This window comes from Melospiza georgiana, chromosome 1, assembly GCF_028018845.1.
Source record: "Melospiza georgiana isolate bMelGeo1 chromosome 1, bMelGeo1.pri, whole genome shotgun sequence".
NCBI classification, from domain to species: Eukaryota; Metazoa; Chordata; class Aves; order Passeriformes; family Passerellidae; genus Melospiza; species Melospiza georgiana.
The window spans coordinates 4853641-4876721 of NC_080430.1; the positions used below are offsets into that span (position 1 = coordinate 4853641).

At 45.6% G+C, this 23081-nt stretch overlaps 1 protein-coding gene across 2 annotated transcripts in view; it reads right to left on the reverse strand.

The window, feature by feature from the left end:
- Positions 1–23081, reverse strand: part of PLCD1 (phospholipase C delta 1) — a 56060-nt gene that overhangs the window by 17599 nt on the left and 15380 nt on the right. For both annotated transcript variants that reach the window (XM_058023602.1, XM_058023596.1), the window contains exons 3-7: positions 12859–13087; positions 7289–7418; positions 3353–3581; positions 1934–2135; positions 18–162 (exon numbers count right to left, since the gene is read on the reverse strand). In XM_058023602.1, coding sequence (XP_057879585.1) covers positions 18–162; positions 1934–2135; positions 3353–3581; positions 7289–7418; positions 12859–13087 — 935 coding nt within the window. The remainder of the gene's footprint in view (positions 1–17; positions 163–1933; positions 2136–3352; positions 3582–7288; positions 7419–12858; positions 13088–23081) is intronic.

The window sequence follows — 23081 nt, forward strand, 5'->3', positions numbered from 1 at the left end:
TCCCTCCTCTTCCTTACTTGGAATGCATAGTTCTTGATGGCCTTAATGACATCACTGAAGAGGATCTTGGAGGTGAGGGTGTAGCCGTGATAAATGACGGGCTCCGAGTTGGGGCCGTCCCAGCAATCCAGCTCCACACAGCGACAGCCTTTGGTCAGGGCTCTGGAAACAAAGAAGGGACTGGTTGGGTTCCACACCTCCTGCTCCATCTCCAGGTGGGGCTACATCAGGCACAGGCACTGCCTGGGAACACTGGAGGGAAGTTCAGGAGCAAGGGAGAAGAAAGGAGATTGGAAAGGCAGGAAAGAGATAAAGGATGGGATCAGGTGGAATTGGTGTCAGCAAGGAGAGCTCAAGGCTGAGCAAGGGAAGCACAGAAGGATCTGAGAAATAAGGTAGTGAAAGTCCAAGGTAGAATTATCCAAAGAATAAGACAGAGCGAGTGTCAGATGAGAAAGGACACTGATGACTGTGCCCCAAGCCTTTCCCCAAAGATGGTGAAGAGAAGAGAAAATCCAGAGAGGCTGCAGTGGAAGAATGACAGTCAGCCTTAGAAGCCAGGTCACAAAGTTTAGGTGATGTGATTTCTTCATCTAGATCTGATATGACATCAATCCTCAGAGCTGGGAGAAAGGCAAGGAGGGAGTTTTGGGAACTCCACCGTGGCTGAGGAGACTGCTGAGGGCCAGTTTCCTAAACCAAGTCTACAGACTAAATTTCCATGTGAAATTCCTCCCTCTACATATCCATACTTCCATTTAAACTTACTTTCAAATGTAGATTCCCTCACATCTATCTAGGAGGTGATCTTGTCTCTCTTACAGTAATTCCCTAAACATTTCAGATCACACAATTCCTTTAACTCATTGCAATAGAATCACACAATGGTTTGGGTTGGAAGGGACCTTAAAGATCATCCAGTTCCAACCCTGCCCAACCTGGCCTTGAACACTTCCAGGGATGGAGCATCCACAGCATCTCTGGGAAACCTGTTCCAAAATAATGGGATTTTTTTTTTCTACAATCCATACATTTATAATTTTAAGACTATGTAAGATGAATTCAAAGAGTTACTGAGAAGTAACCTGTGCCAGATTTCACTCTCAACACTTTTGACCTTGTGACTCCAGTCAGGTTGCTCCTGAGAATGAGATAAGTCATAAACAAAGGCAGAACTGCAGCCATTAACTGGCTCATGAGGAAACACTGTCTCACCTGATAAAAACAGGCAGTAATGTATTGTGGGTGTGCAAATTACTAAAGGTCACTGCACCCCTCTGGCCATGAGACATCAGATGCTGTTAAAGGCAGACACAGGCAACACCTAAAGCTCTAAACAACACCTAAAGTGCAAGGGTGCTGTGGGAATATCTGAGATGATAAAAAGGCATCAGGTGCAAATTCTGTTGATCACTCCCCCTGCTCATATTCCACCTCCAATGCGGACTCTCCAAAATAAACCCCAGCATGGTTGTGGGGACAGTCCCTGCCATGGGCCTCTCCCAAAAGGCAGCACAGAGCACAAGCACCATGGCACTATGCATCATTTTGGCTTCTCCCAGACCTGCAGCCCTATCCCAGGAGGAATCTTTCCACCTTGTAAGCTCCTTGCACTCTCTTGTGCCATATTTTGGGGAATGCAACACCCCCTCAGCATCATGCTTAGAAAACACCAGGCCAGGGGGATGTACTCCAGCCTCCAGTGACTGCAGATATTTTATTCTGCTTCCAAATGCAGTAATTATACATCTACACTCAGGTGGACACCAGATGAGACTCAGGTCAAAGAGCTCACCCTGGAAACATGGGCCAGCCCATATTACCTGGTCTGGTGGGAGTTTTCTTGATCCTTGCATCCATCAGCACAGACACTTATGTCTTCTGAAAGAAAGAGATTAACTCCCAAACACACACAAACACCCACTCTCTTTACCTGATATAGGCCTCGGTGCTGCTTGGCCCTGTGATCTGGTCTTCCATGAGATAGGTGTTGTGTGAGGATGACACCAGGTAGTGGCTGAGAGGCTGGGTCATGTCCTGGTAAACTTTCCTGTGGGAGGGGTTGAAGATGTTCCCCTCATCTGACAGCAGGTACATCAGGAAGCCATCCTTGGTCATGGCATTGCCCCTCTTGGCTGTCAGACAAACACACAGAACACCCCACAGTGAAAATGAGATGCCACCAGGTTGTGCTGCCTTCACCTTCACCATGGTGCCCTCCAGGAGACCCCAGAGGCAAAATGTGATCCCCAGGAATTCAGTGCAAGCAAAGACCTCAATGTTCTCCAGACAAGGATGACACCTTCAGCTGCCTGAAAATGCTTTTAAAGCCCTTCCCAAGCACAGATTTTTATGACACTTACGTGGTTTTTCATTACACTTTCCTTGTCCTTGATAACATCTTAAAAGTGTCAAAGACAGACCTTACCTCATCTGTCTCATCTGTTCTCAGCTAACCAATTATGAATAAATCTCTCCACAGTCTCCAGAGATTTACAGCATGAAAATCTCTGCTTGAGCATTTCAAGGTTTCTTTGCACCAACCCAGAGAAGCTGTCAGATGTCTAAACACAGCCAGATAAATCCTGTCTAGATTATCCAACTAAATACATGATTTGCAAAGAGGAATTACAAAATCACTCCCCATTTTGAGGGACTGAACTAGATCTCAGCCTAATCCTAAAGCCTGACAGTTGCAAAGCCTTGTCCCCCTCCTGAAGGAATATCAGGATAGTGGAAAACCAGCCCAAGATTCTGAGTTGGCTCTTGGAACCCATCCTCCAAGGTGCTCCAGACTGATGATTCACCCACAATCTGAGCAGACAGACAGCTCAGTGTCTGCCTCCCGAACAGCTGTCACCCCCTTGGCCTCTGCTCAGAGATCCCATCTGCAGACGGCTTCACAGGTGCCCACCATCAAGGACATCTGCCTCCACCCCAGCTTCTGGAGAACATAAATATTGCTCCATTCTCAGCCTTGAAAAGCCACAGGAGGTCTGGGCACCTGAATAACCCATGTGAGTCTTTCCCTCAGGGTTTTCATCATCCTCTAGTCAAACCTGTACCAATCCCCCTTCTGCTGTTCAGTGCACCCAAAATAAAATTGAAGAGAGAGATTTCCTAGAGATGCTAGGAGAGGAGAGCAGAGGAGAGGCTAGGAAATCTCTCTCTTCAATTTTATTTTAATAAATAAATATGTTAATGCTCCCCTAGGAGAGTGGTTTTTCAGAAGCAGCTGTGGGGAGAAAATAATGCACACGACTGCATGGAAAAAAGCAACAGCAATGCAATTCATAGGTCATCAAAAAAAAAGCAAGATTTTGAGGCAAACCAGCCAGGGTTTTCAACTTACCTCTTTCATTGGGCTCATATCTCTGAATTAAGGCAGGCGCAGCAACAACAGCATCTTCTTCCTGCTGCACCTCATAGAGAAACCTCACCAGGTTCTGGCAGGACATGAACCCCTCTGGGTCCGAGTACACTTGGAAGATGCTGTCTATTTCCTTCCTCTCTGTCAGTATCTTGTAAAATTCCTCTATCTCATCATCCTCCAGAGCCTCTGTTTTGGACTTGTCACAGTGCTGTAAACGTAGAGGGGAGAAGGAGTGAAAACCTTCTTTCCTTCTGGCATAGGCCAGCCGTAATCTGCACCAGGGCTACACAACGCAGAACACAAAATAATTGCAGAGAGTTACTGGCCAGCACGTGGTCAATGACAATGGTTCTCATTGACAAGGCCAATAGTCATAAAAATTACAGTTATTGGTATTTATACATTGTCAGTGTTATTGGTATTTATACATTGTCAGTGAGCTCAAAACAACCAGCCTCGAGTTCCATCATTTGGTGTGCTTCAGTCAGGACAGCTCAAAAGAATCCAAGCACAAATCAAGGGTCAAAAGAATCTTAATCTCAGGGGGAACAAAGGGAAACAATTAATTCTATTCAATAATGATAGAGAGTATAGCCAAAAATCCAGGAAGTGAAAAGAACCCTTCCTTTGACCTTAGTGGCTCAGAGCTCAAGAGGCTGTTGAGACTCACAGTAGGGCTGTTGGCAAAGATGGCATCAAAAACAACTTAAAACCCCCAAATGTGCATGTTTAGGTATGAAAAAATCCACCTCTGCATGGAAATTTTCCATTCTCATCCAAAAGCTGCCAGGTAACAAAATCCCCACAGATTTCAAATCAGATATAATCTTCTCACAAGGAGCTGTAATTCAGGTTCTCCATCTTCCTCTGGGGTTTGAACTTTTCCAGTAGATACCATCTGTGACAGAGCACCACAGCCAAGGACTTGATTGACCATGAAAGATGGGGAGCTTGAGATAGACATGTTAATGTCTCCATCAAGGACACAGCTTTTCCAATAACAAGCTGTTCTAGTTTATTTTAAATACTCCCAGGTTCAGTTTTTCATCAGAAACAGCTTTTTTTTTTTTTTTCCTGTGGCAAATCCCGATATTAATTTTGTTGTTTGTTCCTAGCAGAATTCTTCAGCTTGTCAAACCAGAGGAATTAAATTGCTTTCCATCTTTGATCCCCTGTGACAGAGCTATTTTCCTGGCTTTTATGATGAAAATGCCTGTCTCAGTTTAACCAGTAATCACACTAATCTCAGCCTAGCCCTGCCAGTGATCTCAGCAATGGCCACAGTGGCTTTGGCAGCGTCCCAAGATGATAAGAAGGGACTTTCATCCCCTGCAAATCTTCCACTATCTGTTTAAGGAGCACATACAAAACCAAAGAACATTATCATGATGCCTAGCATTTCACAAATTGAAGTGACAGAGTTCAACTTGTCCTGACTTCAGAACCTGCTGGGCAGAAGCTACAGGGTCATCTCAGGGATGGGACAACCTGTGACATGCTCAGTACTGCAAACACCTCCAAAATAGGTTTGAGAGTTCAAGAACTGCCTTTCCCTCACTGCCTCCCATGTCTGTGATCCTGCTCTGTGGCTCTGGCAGATCCCCCAAGCTGAGCTGAGCACGATGCTTAGCAACTGCAAAAGGAATATAAAGAGGGAAAGCAGCTGGTGGAGACAGCAGGGATGTTGTGAATTACAAATGTTCTTTTCTTTAAGACATGACAGGGAAAATGACAAGATATTCCTCCTAGAAAACTGGCATTTTAAGTGGTGTGTGCCTGGGGAAGTTTATTCATTAGTTGCCATTAAAGGCTGTGATGAAAACAGGGCAACAGCACCAGAGTCAAACTCCAGGACAGATCAGATGCTCAGTAAAAAAGTGCTTTGGCTACAAGAGGTCCAAATTAGAGAATCTCAACCCAAAACAGTGTGTTTTACCTCCCATGTATGCATCACAAGCCATGAGCCCTGCATGACCCTTGGCCTGGCAGCAAAAACACCTTTCTGATGCATCAGAATGAATATACAGGTTGAAATGAAGTGAGCAATGGCAGCAGCTTTGCATCATTTCTGGTTGCATTGCAATATGTTTTACTCCAGTGTCCCAGACCTGGATGTGGACACAGAGTCACGAGAGGAAAGGCAAAAATAATGTGAGAACATGCCCTGCAGCCCCCACTTGAGCCCCTGCTCACCCTTCCTTCCTGTGACTAAATGAAGAAAAACTCTGTGAGACAGAAAAGATCACCCTTTAATGGGCTGTAATGCCCTGCTCCATCCAGGCTGAGGCAGGATGCAAACTGAAAATGTAATTGCTTTAAGAGCAGGACAGACCCTTCCTGGAGGCAAATCAGCCCTCAGGAGATCTGAATTAACCTCCAAAGTGCCTCTCTTTCCAGGGGCTATACAGGAAACTTTAAATTACTTGCTTAATGATGGTACTTCAACTAACTCCCTGCATTTCCACGGGCTGAATCAAGGTTTAGCAATTACTTGGAGTCTTTAAGCAAAAAGGATTAATTTCATCAAGTTTCCTCTCCTGGAGCTCCCTTGTAACTATTGGGACAGCAGAAGAGGTTCATTAAATAAGAGGAGACTGTGCCTCTAAAATAAAAAAAAAAATAAAAAAAGGAAAATTTAAAAAAAAACCAAAACAATGGTGATTTTTTCAGGTTGTTGATGTGTGAAGATGTGGGAATTTTTCATCTCCTATATGTGAGATGTATCCTTCGGGGTGAGGAGATTCACACCCTGCTCCCCACTGGCTTCACCTGCACAGACTGCAAAGGAAGTGTTGGCAACTCCTTCCAGTGGACACATGCAGCTCAACCAGGGGATTCCCAGCCTTATTTCCACTCTTCCAGAACCTTCCTGAGAATAAAGGATGGGATGGGATCCACCAGCCAAAGAAGGCAACAACTGGAATATTTTGTGAGCTGAAATTCTTTAAGATGTGCTGATGACCTTCCCCCTGATTCCTGAAGAGCAGAGAGATGTCTAAAAAGCAAAGACAAGGAAATTTGGACCTCCTTTGGGGAAGGCTGCCTGCCCACATGGAGGAGCAGGAGAACTCCTGCCTGGTGCCCAAAACCACCCACGTGTTTACCACTGATCAGAAAAAAAACCATTTCTGAAACTGCACACACATTAATTCAAATCCTGCTTCAGACAGGATGGAAGTTTGGAAATTATCCAGATGTTTTATCTCACCTCAGCAGGATGGATTCTCTAGAGAGAAACCCAAAGCTTAACAACTGAGAAATTTTCATCCCTTTCTTATCTTCTGATAGGCTCAGCCAACAAGCTGAATCTTGAGAATTTAGAAGTGTACATCCCTGACCAGATTAAATGTGCCTTGGGAGTATTAAATCAATCAGACTAGTCCAGGCTTGGGTGCAATGTTGTGTATCTATCATGAATCTGGAAAGGTTTTTTTTCTGAATTTGTACTGTATTTTTTGTTTGTTTGTTTATACCTGATATTTTGCAACCCTCTCCTCTGAGAAGGTGAGGATCTGGGTTCACAATTGTAACCAAACAGAATTCTGCCAGACTTAGGCACTGACATGCAGCTGTGGCACACAAAACTCCTGAGACCCCTGAGACTTCAATTTTGTTTCCCTTTTTCTTGCATTATCCATGTTTGCAACTCATTTTCTGCTTCATGGCAGAATTAGTCATTGATTATGAATAAAGATCTTAACACACCCTCATCAAAAGCATTGTGCTGGCCTAACTCAGGGGGAATCAATTATTCCGGGCAATAAATTACTGAGCACCAAAACCTGAGAGCCCTTCCTTGGTACAAGAAAAGAAACCAGGAGTTCACTTTAGGTGAGCTCTCCAAGCCAAGCTGAAAGCTGTGGGACACCCTGACCTCACCAATGAGCAAACCCTTCTTCTGCTTGCTCCCATTACCTGGAAAATCTTCTTGGCGTGGTAGTCATCCACTTCAATGTTCACTTCTTTCAGGAAGTCTTTGAGCTCCTTCAGGCTCATCTTGTTGTCCTTGTTTTTGTCAGCTTTGCGCAGGCAGGTGTGGATCCAGCTGCAGGGCGATGTAAGGAAACCTGTCCAGGTCACTGCCCAGCCTGAACACCCAAACACCTTCTGCTGCACGTGGCAGGGGGGAAATCCTCTCCTAAAGGCTCTGAGCCACCTCTCCAGCTGCTGCAAATCACCCTGAGCAGCTGCCACCACCTCACCTCCTGCTCCCACAGAGCACAATGGAGCTTTGGCAGGAGGAAAATGTGCTGGGATACAACTGATGGTGACCTGGGAGAAGCTTTTCACCATCTGGCCAAGGCTGGAGCAGCTCTCTTTACCCTGTAGGAGTTCCTGGCCACGGCCAGAAACAGTTTGATTTCTCTTTTATGACAGAAAGTACATTCTGCTCCAGATGGTTAAAAAGGGGATAAAGGAAAGAATGAAAAGAGCTCCCAAGAGAAGCTTGGTAAACTCATTGTCATGGATTTGCTCAATATTCAGTGTGTCATGGTGAACACTGAACTCCAGAAGAAGTATCAATAATAATTTTTGAACTCATCATCAGCATACTTTTAGGGATTTCTACCGATATCTCCTAAGAATTTCTTGTGAGTAGAATCAAACTAAACTTTGTGGGTCTTGCCTTCTTCCCCTGATGAAATGCACAGGGTCTGTTACTATGCTGCACTGTGATAATATTTCATAACAGCTTGGGTTTTAATCACTTCAGCGTATCTGGATCAGGAGTAGCTGCTACAAGAATGATCTTAATGTGATGTCAGATATTTTGAGCTGAGACTTCTATTTTCTTTCAGTCTATAAAATCATGTTAGACAGTTGGGACACACTGCAGTTTTAAACACCAAAAAAACCTCCTGCTTTTTGCATCATGGAACTGTCTGTCTAATTTGTTTTACTGTCAAATAAGAAAGGTCATCCAGAAAAATATCTACTTTTCAACAGGAAAAAAAATGATCAAAGTGAGAATTTGATCTCCAATAATAACCTTCCATGTCTCACATAGGAAACAATGCTTCCAAATTCCAGAAAAACTTCCAAAAAAATGCCCAATATGAATGCTAATCAGGGTAAAGCTCAGGATCAGCCAAACCAGCTGAGGCATATAGTGCTGTAACATTTAAACTGGGCCTTTCAAAATGACCCCAGAAAAGGGCATTAACAGCCTTAGGGGCTGTAAACACAGCCCTGAAACAGTGTTTGCCAGAGCTACCCTGCACTGAAGTATTTCCCAGTGATGGAGATATCTGTAAACTGTTAGTGAGAATTGTTTGTCTCATGGAAAGTTGAACTTTCTGACTTTAAAAATCTTGGCAGGTGCTGAGCAATGACCTCACCCCACATCCGTCTCAGCCTGGTAATATTAATATTCCTCTTCTTTACACATGGAAACCAAAATAAAGAGAAGCTGCATTTCCCAAGGACACTCCAGAGCCATGAACCAGGGTCTGGCTTGGACTGAATCTTCCCAGAAAACCCAGTTTGAATCATGAAGCTCCTGAGAGGAGAGGATGCTTGCTGGCACCACACCTACCCCGGGGTGCGGAACAACCTCTTGGTGAAGATTGCCATGCAAGTTGTTTTCCATTGGCAGATTACCTTTGTCAAGTGGGCAGTTTGCCTTATCTCTCTCTTTGAGTGACCACAATCACTCCTCCCTCAGGAGGGGACATTGCTGATAACAGCTATTGAATGTCACTGCATGGCTGATAAGAACTGCATCATCCCACTGGGAGATGTGAGCCCAGAGGGAGGAGCCAAGCATTCCTACCCAGATATAATCCAGAGGTTTTGAGACACCAGCACGGCTTCTCCACTGGATTCCCCAGAGGAACAGCAGCTGCCTCTCCTTCCACTGGATCTTCAGAGGAAGAATCCATCCTTCTCTACAGGATCCCTGCTCCAGCAGAACCACCCCTGACACTGCAGGAGGGCTGAGCCACAATTCCAATGGGACTGCCACCAACACCCTGATCCACAGGGTGTCAGGTTGGGTTCTGACTCTGTCAGTGTTGTTCTAGTGTACTGCATTGGTTATTTTATCCTTTTATTTTTTTTCTTCTCCCTATTAAAGAACTGTTATTTCCTGCTCCCATATTTTTGCCTGAGAGCCCCTTAATTTAAAATTTATAGAAATTTGGAAGGGTGGGGAGGGTTTACATTCTCCATTTCAGGGGGGACTCCTGCCTTCCTTAGCAGACTCCTGTCTTTCCAAACCAAGACAACCTTCCACAAGCTCTGCTCCAGACAGGGCCTGTCAGACTGTCACCAGACTGTCACCAGACTGTCAGAATGTCACCCTCGTGCCACCCACTCACACCTGACCCTGCACCTCAGGCCCCCTTCCCAGCCTTCCCTAAAAACAACAAGCAGGAGGAAAACCCAACTCTGGTGAGCCAAGAGGAAATCCAGCCTGCCACAGCCAGAGGTGAGCAGGAGGGGTGGATAGAAACTACTCTTTTGTGCATTGAAACTACTGCTTTTGTGCTGACCACTGCAAAAAAACCCCACATTTCTTTAAAAGTCTGCATAATTTCCTCTGATAATGGGCACCCAGAGGTCATGCACGCACTCAAAGTCCTCTCTGGAAGGCAAAATGTGGGCAGTAAATGCATCTGCAAGAGAGTATGCCCAGGTCCTACCTGTTAATGGAGGATGTTTTTCTCTTAGATGCCTTCCCAGGAGGCTGAGAAATGCAGGATGGAAATCAGAGAGCCCAGGAAAAGTCCAGGCACACACAGTGGGTCCTCTTGCTGCAAGGGCAAGCAGCAAAGAGAGAAAAAGGAGGGTACAGACAACTGAAATCTCAGTAAACAGCAGCATTCTGCCCCCAAAACACCCAAGCTCCCCGTGCATCTGCATCCCCTCAGCTTTGGGAGAGGTTGGAGGAGCTGGATGAACAAAACACTCCAACTGGAAGTCCTCTCATCTGGTACAAACACCATTTTCCAGCCCTGGCTGTGGGCATGCCTTTCACCTTGTGCCCCTCTGTGGGGCTGAGTGCACTGGGCAGCAGCTGCTCCCATTTCTCTGGGAAAGCTTCTCCCATTCCTGTGCATCCAGGGAGAGCCTCTGGCTTTTAAAGGCTGTGCCAGCTCCAGGGCTACCAGCTTTCTCTCAGTTTCAGTCATCCCCCTCTGGTTTCTATCTGGCAGATATCCCATGAGTGTGCTCAGAACAGAAATGCTGCAGAACTTCTGGTAATTGCTTTCAAACCAGAAGAAAAGCTCACACATAAACCCCAGAACCGAAGCAGACAGTGCCACCCTGCTCAAATGAAAAGTCCTCTGTGTTTTCTGGTCTGAAGCCTTCCCTGCACACATACCTGCAATATTTGCTAAACTACCCATGCCAGCCTGCTGCAAGGTTGAATCTGAGGCTTATTAAAACAGAGCTCTGTGTGTAAGAACATTAGACATGCTCATCAAGCATGTGGGAGTTTTATCTGTGTAGGAATATAGGACTGGAAAAATACATAAGACACTGATCCCAGTCCCTTTCTATCACAGGCAACTCCACTGAATTCCAAACTGAACGAGCCCCATCTGAAACTAGCAGAGTTTTTTGCTTTCAATCCTTGTTTTCAAAAACTTTCACATTCCTTACTTGTTTTGCAAGGGTTTGGGAGGCTGAAAAAGATACCCTGCAAGGCAACTCTCCAGTAATGGGGGACAGGCAGGGGACACAACACTTCTCATGCCCTGACTTTTCCCCCTCTGTGCTCACAGATGCTGAGAACACTCCTGAGGTTTAAGGAAGATCTGAGCAAGCCCACGCTGCCAAGCAAACCCAGTGAAGGCAGACTAAATTTAAAATCCCAGGCTTTAATTAAACATCATCAAATTTCAAATGAGAAATCATGCTGTTCTGTAATTCCAGGTTACGTTAAATGGCCTGAGACAAGCCCAGATTGGAAGCCAGCACTGCACAGTAATTACTCTTCCAGAAATATGGTTTGCCTACCCACCCTATTTAGCTTCAATTCTGCTTTCCAAAGACAGAAAGGCACTTTTCCATGCTGGAAATTTACAGCTTTCTTCCTTTGCAAATGTCATTGTTATTTTCCCCCCCTTAAAAAATCTTGTCTCTTCTTACAGGCAAGTCTTTCAGCAATATATTTAACTTGATATGCTCCTGGGACAACTTTCTGTAGCCCAGATTTTCCCCTACACACTGTGGGGTAGCTGAGGAGTGACCTTACAGCCCAGAGCTTGAAAAACCCTCCAAAAAAAGACATTCATAATGCAGGAGATAAACAGGACATCCCAAGCACAACAGAACTAATGGAGTCTGATTCCTTTAAGGGAACAGCACTGTGGCTGTGAAAATGCTTCTCAAGCTTCAGAGAATCCACAGAGGAGTAAAGCCTGATGAAAGTTCAGCATTTATGCACCATCTCCTTCTCCATCAGTGCATTATTACCCAGCAGAGAACCCACATGGAGTGAAGACTTAACTGAGGGCAACATTCCTGGTGCCTTCTCAGATTTGAGCTCCAGCTTTGTGATTTTTCCCAGCTGAGGATTTTGCATCTCCCCTCCTCTCTGATGTTTGGTGTCACACAGGCCATGAAGCCCAAGCAGCTTTCTCTCCCCAAGAGTGGTATCTGTTTTCCTCTCTGATAGCTGAATATCTCCCTTTGGGAAGCTTAAAGGAACTTAATATTTTACCATTACTGTGGCTTTGTCAAATCAGGGTGAAATCAGCCAACAGCTTCAGATGTCATGGTCAGAGTCTCCACAGGGACTGAAGAAAATCCACCCAAAAATTCCACCCACAGATATCTTCTCTTTATACATGAGACCTCTGCTTGCAAAGCAACTTATTGAGTGAAATGCAGCCTCAGGGAGAATTCCCTGTGAATTCAACAGAGCCAGGATTTCACCCAATAACCACCCTCTCTCCATTTCATAATGAATTCACTCTCCTTTCCTGCTCTGTGCCTTTTCCTTTCTTCTCTCTGCATTGTCACTAGAGCAACTGCAGATTTTTTCAGGGCAAAACTTCCTCTCATGCTGAGGCTAATAAGGAGTAATTTCACTCAAGTCAGTGGAGCTACCCTGGAGTAAATTTGGCAGTGAGAAGAGGAGAATCAGTTCCCTCTCCTTGTATTACTGAGAAACACGGTAAACAGTGAGGGCTTTTCATGCCTTGCCAAGAAGTGCCTGTCCTGGAGTTTACTGCATTGCAAGTGAAACAGACCCCTGAAGAACACAAAAAAATAATGATTGTTTTATCTGGAGCTCCATGAAAGAGGGAATTCTTCGCTTAAGGAGCCACACTAAGCCTGACTCCACTCTTGCTGGTATCATTGTAAAACAGGGGGGAAAAGCACTGGAAACCAGGGAGCTTGCCTGGGTGCAAAATCAATGCAAGAGAAAACCCAGAACAGGGAAAAAAGGAGGTTAGTCTACTATCCCCACCCACATGGAAAGACAAGTGCATCTTTGTCCGTGATTAATCACTTTATAAGGCAAAGGATACTGTTGGAGTTTCTGTTTCTGGTTCATGGAGTTGCTGTGGGCTATGATTTTCCCAAGGCCAGCAATCCAGTGGTTGGCATCATCCTCTGAGCTCGCAATGAGGTCCAGGTTTTTCCTCTGGTCTTTGAAGATGATGGAAAAGCAGCGATACTCTGGGACATCCTTGGCGTATTTTTCCATCCCTTCTGTTTTATGGCCTGACCTCACATCCCGGATATCTTCAATGGAGACTGTGGAAAGAAAGCAGAGCCTGCTGTCAGCAGGGGTTCACTCAGCCTTATCTCTCCTTGGTGAGGGGTATTAAAAAATTACTCTTTTTCCTTTTCCTGAAGCCTCTGGAGGTTCCCTTCCTCTCCCTCTCTTCCCCAGGCTTTGGTACTAAAGAAAACTCAACTCAAAAGGGCTAGAAAGAGCAAGAAATATTAAAAAGAAAATCTCTTTCCCTATGTTCTTTATTTAATAAAGACACAGAGTATGCCATAGGTGCCATGCTGTGATGTCCTCTTTATGAGCCAGAAATCACGGCCAAGATTTGGCTCCAAGTTCTTGGAGCATCCCTGACTTGAGCATCCCTTGACTCATTCCCCCTGAGAATGGGGATGGTGGAGCTGTGCCTCCCTGTGAGCATCACCCACAGGAAAATCCTAAAAGCACTGAATGCTTTGGGTTGGAAGGGACCTTAAAGACCAACCCCTGAAATGGGCAGAGATGCCTTCCATGATATCAGGTTGCTCCAAGCCCCATCCAGCTGGCCCTGAACAATTCCAGGGATGAGAAGTCCACAGTCTCTCTGGGCAAAATAAGAGGTGACTTCAATAAGAGGAGGGTAAGGGAAAAAACTGTCCTTCTTTAGGTTGCAAAAACAGTGAGAAGGAAAAATTTAAGATCCCATCCGTTCCTCTCAGTCACAGCAGTGCAAATTAAGGAGGCAAAGACCAAAGTTTCACAGCAGTCTGGCATCACCCATACTCAGTCCTAACCCCTGTCAAGGGTAGAATTTATTGTCCTTGCTGTAAGAAATCAAAACACTGTCTTCAAGATCATCCTTCCCCACTTCCATCTCTGCCCTTCAGCTGGTGGAAATGAACCCTGAAGTTGCTCCAAGTTTGCAAAGTGCACACACAAGGCAATCCAGAAGGAGCAGTGCATGAAGAGACTTTTATTAAACAAATGCAAGTAACAGAGACGGTCCTAAAAATGCTCTTGAGAGCAGAGCCCTCAAACTGGGCTGAAATCAGGTGAGCTCCCAGCAGCACCCACAGCCTCTTTTTGTCTTTCATGGGTCACTTAATACATCTACACAACACTGCCACAGGTTGCCCTGAGTTGTGGGTGCCCCATCCCTGGAAGTGTTCAAGGCCTTGTTAGATGGGGCTTGGAGCAACCTGGTCTGGAGCTTTGTTAAAAAACAGTGTATGAGTATGAAATACCCCCAAAGTTTAGCTGAATAGGAGAAACTTGCCTTTAAACATCCATCTCACCATTAAAATGCCCAGTTTATTCAAAGTCAACAGTGTAGAAAGACCCAACTCAGCATCCACCTGCACATTTTTGGTTTGGCTTGGGATTATTCAAAATTCATCAGATGCTCATTAGAGGTTTGAAAACTTTCCTTGTTTTCCCAGAGCAGTCAGGATAATGCTCAGCTGCTGGGGAAAAAAAAAAAACTGCAAAAAAACCACCCAAAATTTCAGTCTTCAAAAATCAGTGACTTTCCAAAAGCAACACTTCACATTTGCTTCAAGTTCTCACCAGATGCTGGGGTGGTCAAACACCCTCCACAGCACTTTGCTGGTTTGGTTCCTATACAAGAACACACCAGGAGCTCCCTGGAGCTGGCAAAGCTCTTCCCTGACAATAATGAGCTGTTAGCTCTGTGTGGTCTTTGATTATCACTTTGCAAAGGCCAACATTTGATCGGCTGAGGGGAGTGGAGGAAAAGGTTGGGTTGGGATGGGCTGCTGTGGAATTATGATATCTGGCCAATTTACCTCTGAGTGAAAGTTTATGGGTTTGAGTACTAAAATCAGATTAAAAAGGGCTGCAATTCCCCCACAGCTGAACCTTCCTGGTGATCTTGCCCTTTAACCAAGGACATTAATCAGATTATAGTGGTTGTGCCTAAGGTGGAACTTCACCTTTAATGTAAAGCATCTTATTATGTTTGGCCAGATTCAGTTCAATCAAAAAGTCTAAAGTTCATTTAGGTTTCTTTTATAGCCAGTGGGAAATAAAACAGCTTTTGGAACACAGCTGCTCTGTCCTATTCAAACAAAAAATTCAGGATAAGTTATACCCTTAACCCATTTTAATCCATGGCTACAGTGGACCCTTGACCAGAAGGGAAGTGCAATCTGAGCGTCTCATATGCAGACTGTCCTTAAATGTGGGACTCTCCTCCTCTCCAGATCTCTTCTGCTTATGGCAGTGAAGTGGAAGGATCATCTCATCCTGTTATTCCTCTCCACCTGCCAGCTGCTCACCACTGCTTGGCTCACAAGAGTTATTGTCCTGCAGAATGGCTCCTCAGTCTGCTTGTGCAATCAGCCCCTGAACTTGGGGCTGGCAACAGCCTCCTGTTTCCAAGACCAGAAAATCTGATGTTAAATATTGGAAATTTAGAATGGATTCTTTGGAAACCATTACGTGGCTGCATGAATCCACTGGAAAAGAGAGCTGTGTGGCAGGAAAAAAAAAGATTGAAAACCTGTGTCTGGAAGGGCTGCCTTGATCTTTTCAGAGGATGATGGAGATAAAAGAGCTGCTCAGTACACAAAGGGTACAAGGAAGGCTGAAGAGCACGACTCGTGTCTATTGTAGTCACACAAGAGAGGAGAGAAACTATCACCACAGGAACTGTTAAAAAGCAGGGTAAGGAAGGACACTTTTTATAGCTTTCCATAGCTTGGTTGTGTGTACTGTTTTCATCTATCAATAAAAAAGCTGAAGCCAAAGTACTCAGCCCAAGCCATCTGCTAAAGTTATCTCTTTTCTGGAAAATCTTAACCCAGCATGAGTACTTTATCAGCTGCTCCCAGGCAGTGACTGTACTCTATTAGGAGTCCCAAACTGTGTGTATCTGCAAGGAGAAATCAAAAATAACTGGGGCTCAGAGATGCTTCACAGCAGAGGAGCACTCCCAGCAAACAGCCATCAATCACAGCTCCCTGCAGCCTCCCTGCTCCTTCCCCATCACGCCACAGCGAGGAGATAACCACAAGCAGAAGAGAATTTGGAAAGTTTGCATCTCCTCCGGAGTGTTTGCGTCTGCTGAGGAGGTGGTTTGTAGAGAGCCCAAAAGATGACGCACAGCACAAGGCAGCCTGTGTTCCTCCTGACCTCCAGACACCAACTCACACAGGTTACATCCTGGTCAGCCCTCCTGGCTGCTCTGCATGCTGCTCACACAGCCAGAGGCTCCCCACTGACACGGACATACAGCAGCCTTCCCTGGAGCCAGTGGAATTCCTCCTGTCTGAACCACTCTCAGGGAGATGTTGAGAACTTTCTTTCTAGCCCTCTTTTCAGTTTTCATCACTGGCTCCTGCTCTTGTGCTTCTCCCTTGCTGATTTTCAGCCCAGCACCCTTCTCCTCTTTGACTCCTGGCAGGGATGACTCAGGCCCTCAGGATTCTTTTGACAGCCCATGGTATTTTCAAGCAACCAACGTGAAAATTTTGGGTATTTCTCTTGATTTGGATTTCTCTCCTCATGGCTTTCAAGGAGCTTGGTGTTACATTTGCAAACTCATCTCTTCATGCAGAAGGAACACCTCTTAAAGGAGATCAGCTGGAGGATCTTTAAGGTGCCTTCCAACCCAAGCAACTCTGTGATTCTGGGTGAGCCTGACAACATTCCTAATGATGAAAGCACTTGTCAGAGAGGAGCCCTGGCCTCTCCACATCTTCTCTCATCACTGCTCCACAACTGAAATGTCCAGACTGTGCTGGGAGCATGAGCAGTAAAATTAAACTCTTTGCTAATCCTGAGGAATAGAGGGAAAGGAGGAACAAAGGTAGACAACAATCCCTTTGTTTTCCTCCTGCTTGATAGGCCTTTGAGATGAGACATTTTGTCAAGAGTATTTGTCAAGAGAGAAAGTAAGAAATTGAACCTGCACCTCCTGCAAACTACTGAGCATGTAAAGGACAAGGAGTGGCAGGTGTCTCTCTTTTCTTGTGCCTTTGCTGATGAAGGGGAGAGGAGGGTCACTGTGTGGGCACTGCCAAAACAGCCTCCCTTGAAGAACAGCTCCTCAGATCCCTTCCTTATCCCACCCCTGTCAGTGACAGGCGGTCTGTGCCACGTGGCACTCAGTCACATTGAATTAATCCATCCCACTCTAATTAGCTCAGTAAGTCACTTCTGTTTACTGTCAAGAAATGCAGATGAGAAACGCGCTCAGCCCTGCAGAGCCTGCACACCATCCTGCACATCTGCAGAGAGGTCAGACACCTGCACATCTCATCCTGCACATCTACAGAGAGGCCAGACCCTCACCAGCTGCACCTCAGCTCAGCTTCTTGTGAGGAGCAGATGAAAGCTGACCCCAGGACCATCCTGCAGAGACACCCCATGGATTTCACAGCACCTGAGTGTGCCCTGTGTGATGCTCCTCGCTCTGGTTTCACCCCAGGAACAGCCTCTCAGATCTCTGCTGCTCAGAGTGACTCTGAGATATGTACAAACTTCTTTTTCCCAGCCCGGCAGTCAAAGAAGGAATCAGGGCTTTTCTCTTCTCGCCCTCAAGGTTGTTTGTTGTATCTTATTTATAAAATTCTTTCTCTGACCCACCGAGGTCTGTCTCGCAGGTTGGGTTGATGCACTCTGCCTGCCCTCGGGGCAGTGTTAACTTTTTATACTAAAAACTACATGTACATTATTTACCATAACTTCCCAATACCCATCACCTATGTTAGACAGTGAGCTTCTACTCTAAACCAATCTAAAAGTGCCAACATCACTCAGAAGATGGAGGCTAGGAAGAAGAAGGAAAAAGGACAAGGCACACCCAAATTCCTCCATCTTGGGACCCCAATCCCCCATTCTAAAAACCTCAAAAATCTATTTTTCACCCTGTGATAAATTCACTATCATTCTACTTAAACTCTCCTGACTTGCAATTCTTCTTATAAAGGTTGGTAATTGTTTTTTCCAAGGGCCAAATCAAAGGCAGAGGGGTCCTGGGCTCTGTGCCAAGGTCTCTGAGCCCCCTGGGAAGGGTCTCAAGCCCTCCAGGGCAGCCAGAGGAATTTCCTGGGTTCTGACAAGCGCCATTCAGCTCATTTTGGTTTCACCAGAGGTGGCTGATGCTAATGGCCACACACAGCAGGGATCAGGACCTTTGGAAGCAGCAGGAGCTGGAGCACTGTCAGCCCCCCAGGCTGGGAATACCAAAGGCTATCCATCACCCTCATCCCTGAGGGATACTTTAACACCATGGCTCAGGGTGGGTTCAGCATGAGCCCTGCTGTGGCAATGTTCCTCACTCAGGGCTCACCAAATGTGGCGGTGTTCACAGGGGTCCCAGGATGAGGGAAGAGATGAGAATCTTGACTCCATGTTTCAGAAAGCTGATTTATTATTTTATGATGTATATTATATTAAAAGAAAATTATATATTAGAACTATACTAAAGGAATAGAATAAAGGATTTCATCAGAAGGCTAGCAAGGAATGGAAAGAATGGAATGATGATCAAATCCTGGGACTGCTCACAGCCTCGACACAGGTGGCTGTCATTGGTCATCAAGTAAAAACAATTTCACACGCTGGGTAAACAATTCTCCAAATCACATTCCAAAGCAGCAAAACATGGAGAAGCTGAAGTTCTCAGCTTCTCAGGAGAAAAGATCCTAATGAAAGGATTTTTCATAAAATATGTCTGTGACAATGCCCTCCCAGCCATTGCCCTTTCATCTCCCTGTGTGTGAGTTGTGGCAGGTCCCAGCTGCTGATTCCTCACCATTTCCTTCTCCCCTCCACAGACATGCTCAGCAGGTTGTTCTGACTTGAGATCTGCAGCAGAGCAGCCTGCCCTCACTGCTGGAGTGTGTGTTTACCAGCTGACAACCAGTGATGCAATGCACATGCAATTTTACAGGTTGTTTGGAAATACCCTTTCATATAAGGACTTCAGCCAGCCTTTCAGTCTGCCCATCATGACTTGGGGCACTAAAGCAAAGAGAATGGTCTCTATTTACATTCCTTCCACACAACCAGGGCCCTGCAAACTATTTTGGTGACTGGTTCCTACTTGCCCTGCCATCACAGCACTGCTAAATTTGGATCTGAGGCTCTCAACACTTCTGCCTTTGCATTTAACATATGCTGCAGAGAATAAGGTCAATATTTGTCAGCCTGTGATGAAAACTGTCCCAGCAATGCCCGTGGTGGCCTGATTGAAAACTCAATCGAAGAAACAGCAGCTCTGCATCTGAAATGGTGTGGGTGATAGCTTGAGTGATTCTGATAAAAACTGATGGGACCCACAGACAGTTTTGTTTTCACAGCTGACGGCTGCCTTGCATAACTGACTGGCATCAGCAAATATTTTTCCAGGGATAAACACCTGTCTGACCATGAAAGCAATGATTCCTCAAGGAGCTGCAGAAGGAAGCTGTTGGTGCAGCCAGCTACCTGCTGTGTGCACACAGGTTGCTGAGAGTTTCTGTTGACTTTAGACACTTACCAGGAACAATTTCAAGCTTTTGCTGTGTGACTCCAGCAAACACAAAGCAATATTACACCCTTCCTGTTCTTCTGCAAGCGAGTTCAGGACATTAATTCAATGGAGACAATAATTTATTCTTCTACAAAAGTGGTATGATATGTTCACTGCAGGATATTTTAAGGATATTCATAGATTTCCCAGCAAGCCAAAAGCAAAGGAGGAAGTTTTCTGCTGATCACTGGTACTAGGCTATAAACACAAACCTTCTGTACTATGTTTAAACCAAGCAAAAAATATCCTATAACTGTGCCAGAAACCAGAGGAACAGAAGCAAATGCTGTGCATTTTTAATAGTGAGACTAACTAATCATCAGATCAAAAGATTTATTTCATGACTTTAAGCAATAACATAGTCATCACTTGCAACAAGCAGTCCAACTGAGTTTAGCTCACCTCCCAAACCCGATTATTTTAATCAAAAAACAGAAAAAGAAATAACCCAACAACAGAAGTTCTTACGTAAAGCTTTTGGCCAGAAAGGGAAACATTTCATCTACAACTCCTGACGTTCTCTCCTGACTTCACTGCTCGTGACTCAACAGCACAGCCCCAGTGAATCATCTCTGCTCCAGTGTGTGAAGCTTTTCATGGAAAACATCACCTCCCTGAGCCTCCAGGAGAGACACGGTGCAGGAGGTACCAAAGCACCACCCCTGGGGCCCCACTGCAGCACCCCAAAGCCCAACAGACTCATTCAGCCTTTTCCTTCTGCCTCTGAACCCTCTGTTTCTCCACCAGCTGCTCAAAAGGATGATTCACTGGAAAGTTTTCAACCATTCCCACAAATCCCCAAGTTGAGAGAGTTTTTAAAGGGATTGAGTCTGGCTTAAATGAGCTCACACTAGGGATTACAGCTGGTTTAAGAAAATACTTTCAAAAATCAATTTCACTGAAAGCAGCAAGTGCCTTTTTGCTCTTTTTTTTTTTTTTTTTTTTTTTCACCTACATGAGATCTGGTATTTGACCACAGCTAAATTAGGCAGTGCTAGCGACAGGCTATCCTCCCTCACACCACAGTGATCTGCCCCAGAATGAACTGTTTTCCAGCTCCCTCACATAAATCTTTTCTTTGCCCCCAAAACTGTTAATCCAGCCACTTTAACTCTGTTTCTGGAGGCCAGGGAGAAAGCACTGTGAAAGCCTCATGGGCCAAAGAAGCCTCCACCCTCCCATGGCCCTACACATCAGCTGGGATAACGAGAGCAGCAGTGTGTTTGTGGGTCTGCTGTAGCTCAGCCACAGAAAGAACAACCTGTGGTGAAAAATGGATTTTTAAAGGTGCTTTTGAGCTGCCCTTGGTGCCCAGCACTCCTGGAGGCAACCAGAGAGTACACACAGGGCACAAATGCTAGCTGGATAACTGGCTTAAGATGCTTCAAGGGCTTTTGAGGGGGAGGGAAAAAAAAATTGCCCTGGGGCCTAAATGGAACATACTGAAAAATAAGGAATTATGGACAATAAGGAAAAAATGGATTATTCTACCAGATGAGAAACCATTTTGGAAGGACAGCTTATCCCCAAAGGGGGATGCAGCTATGAAGACAGCATCTAATTTAAATTCTCAGTTGTTTAAAATAAAGACAACAGAGGAAGGTACTGCTTGTACCCCATGTATCTGATCCAGGCAACATCTGTTCCCGTCACAACCCTGATAAGTGGGGTTTTTTGAACTTCAAACATCTGAGATTCTCCTGTCTAACCCTGGCAGTCCCCAGCTTTATCTACTGTACTCCATCACATAATGGTTTACAAATAGCTTTTCCACATGGTCATAAGAATAACAACAGGAATAACAAGAAATTATCCAAACAAAAAAACCCCAAAACCCTTAGATTACCCAGACTTCCCTCCTCTGAGGTGCATCCACTGCTGTCAGCAATGCTGCAGATAAGATTAAACCTGCTGCTAAATCTCCCAGTTTCCATTCTGCTCATCCTTTTTTCCATCCTGAAAAGGGAATTTATCTGCAGCTCTGGAAGGGCTTTGTCCTGGAGAGCAAAGTCGGTGTTTGTTAGCAAGGAAGGGCGACCCTCCGCAGAGACTCACCCTGATTTTGGGTCTCAAACCATGACCCTGCACTGCTCCTCTGCTGTGACAGCCTTCACTGGACCAAGGGAGAAGAAAAATGGGGTGACAGAGCCTGCCAGAGGCCACAGCACGAGCCAGGGGTAACCACCCTGCACCTGGACCCAGAGCAGCCTGGTAAAGTCAAAAGCTCCAGAACGAAACTCAAGCACAGCAATCACTCTGAAAGCTCATGAATGGAAGGTCTCAGAGGATCAATAAAAGAGAAAGGCAAGGAGAGACATGACCAGAAGGTTGAGGGAAGTGATTTTGTCCCTCTCCTCTGCTCTCATGATCAGCACCTGCAGCACAGCAGCTCCAGTGCCTCCAAGGATGTGAATCTGCTGGAGCAAGCCCAGAGGACACCACAAACGAAGATATTCCACAAAGCTGCTCCAAGGGCTGGAGCCCTCTGTTCTGGGCACAGGCTGGGGGAGCTGGGGGTGCTCAAGCTGAAGAGAAGCTCCAGGAGACATCAGAGCTCCTCCCAGGGCCTTCAGGGGCTTCAGGAGATCTGGGGAGGGATTTTTGTCAAAGGGCCTGGAGTGATGTGACACAGGGGAAGGTTTCACACTGCCAGAAGGCAGGTTTAGATTAGCTACAAGGCAGGCATTCCTTACAGTGAGGGTGGTGAGGCCCTGGCACAGGCTGCCCACAGAAACCATGGCTGCCCCATCCCTGCAAATGGTCAAGTCCCTTCCAACCCAAACCATTCTATGATTTTATGGAAATGGACCTCTTTGATGTCATGGGTTAGGACTTTTTAGGAGTACTTTTTACTCATCTCTCTCATTGACTTCCAGGTCAGATGTGTTCAGAGCACCTACAGGTATCCCTCCACCCCTGCCAAGAGCTTGGCACCACAGTGTGGCAATGCTGGCTGCGTCCAGCCACCAAAGTGCATCAGAGTGCTGTAAATCCACACCCACTCAGGCACAGCCCCAGCCTGTGCTCAGAGCCTCTGGGAACCCAGGAAATTCCTCTGGCTGCCCTGGAGGACGTGAGACCCTGTCAGGGGGCTCAGAGACCTTGGCACAGACCCTGGGACCCCCCTGTGCCTTTGATTTAGCCCTTGGAAAAAACAATTACCAACTTTAATATGAAGAATTACAAGCCACGAAAGTTTAAGTAGAATGATAGTGAATTTACCACGGGGTGGAAAAATAGATTTTTTGGGGTTTTTAGAATGGGGGTTCAGGGGGCAAGATGGAGGAATCCGAGTGTGTCCAGCCTTTCTCCTTCTTCTTCTTGGCCTCCATCTTCTGCTGTGATGTTGGCACTTTTGGATTGGTTTAGAGTAGAAGCTCACTGTCTAACATAGGTGATGGGTATTGGGAAGTTATTGTAAATATTGTACAGGTAGTTTTTAGTATAAAAAGATAACACTGCCCTGGAGGCAGGGAGAGTGCCTGGAACTGTCCTGCTGG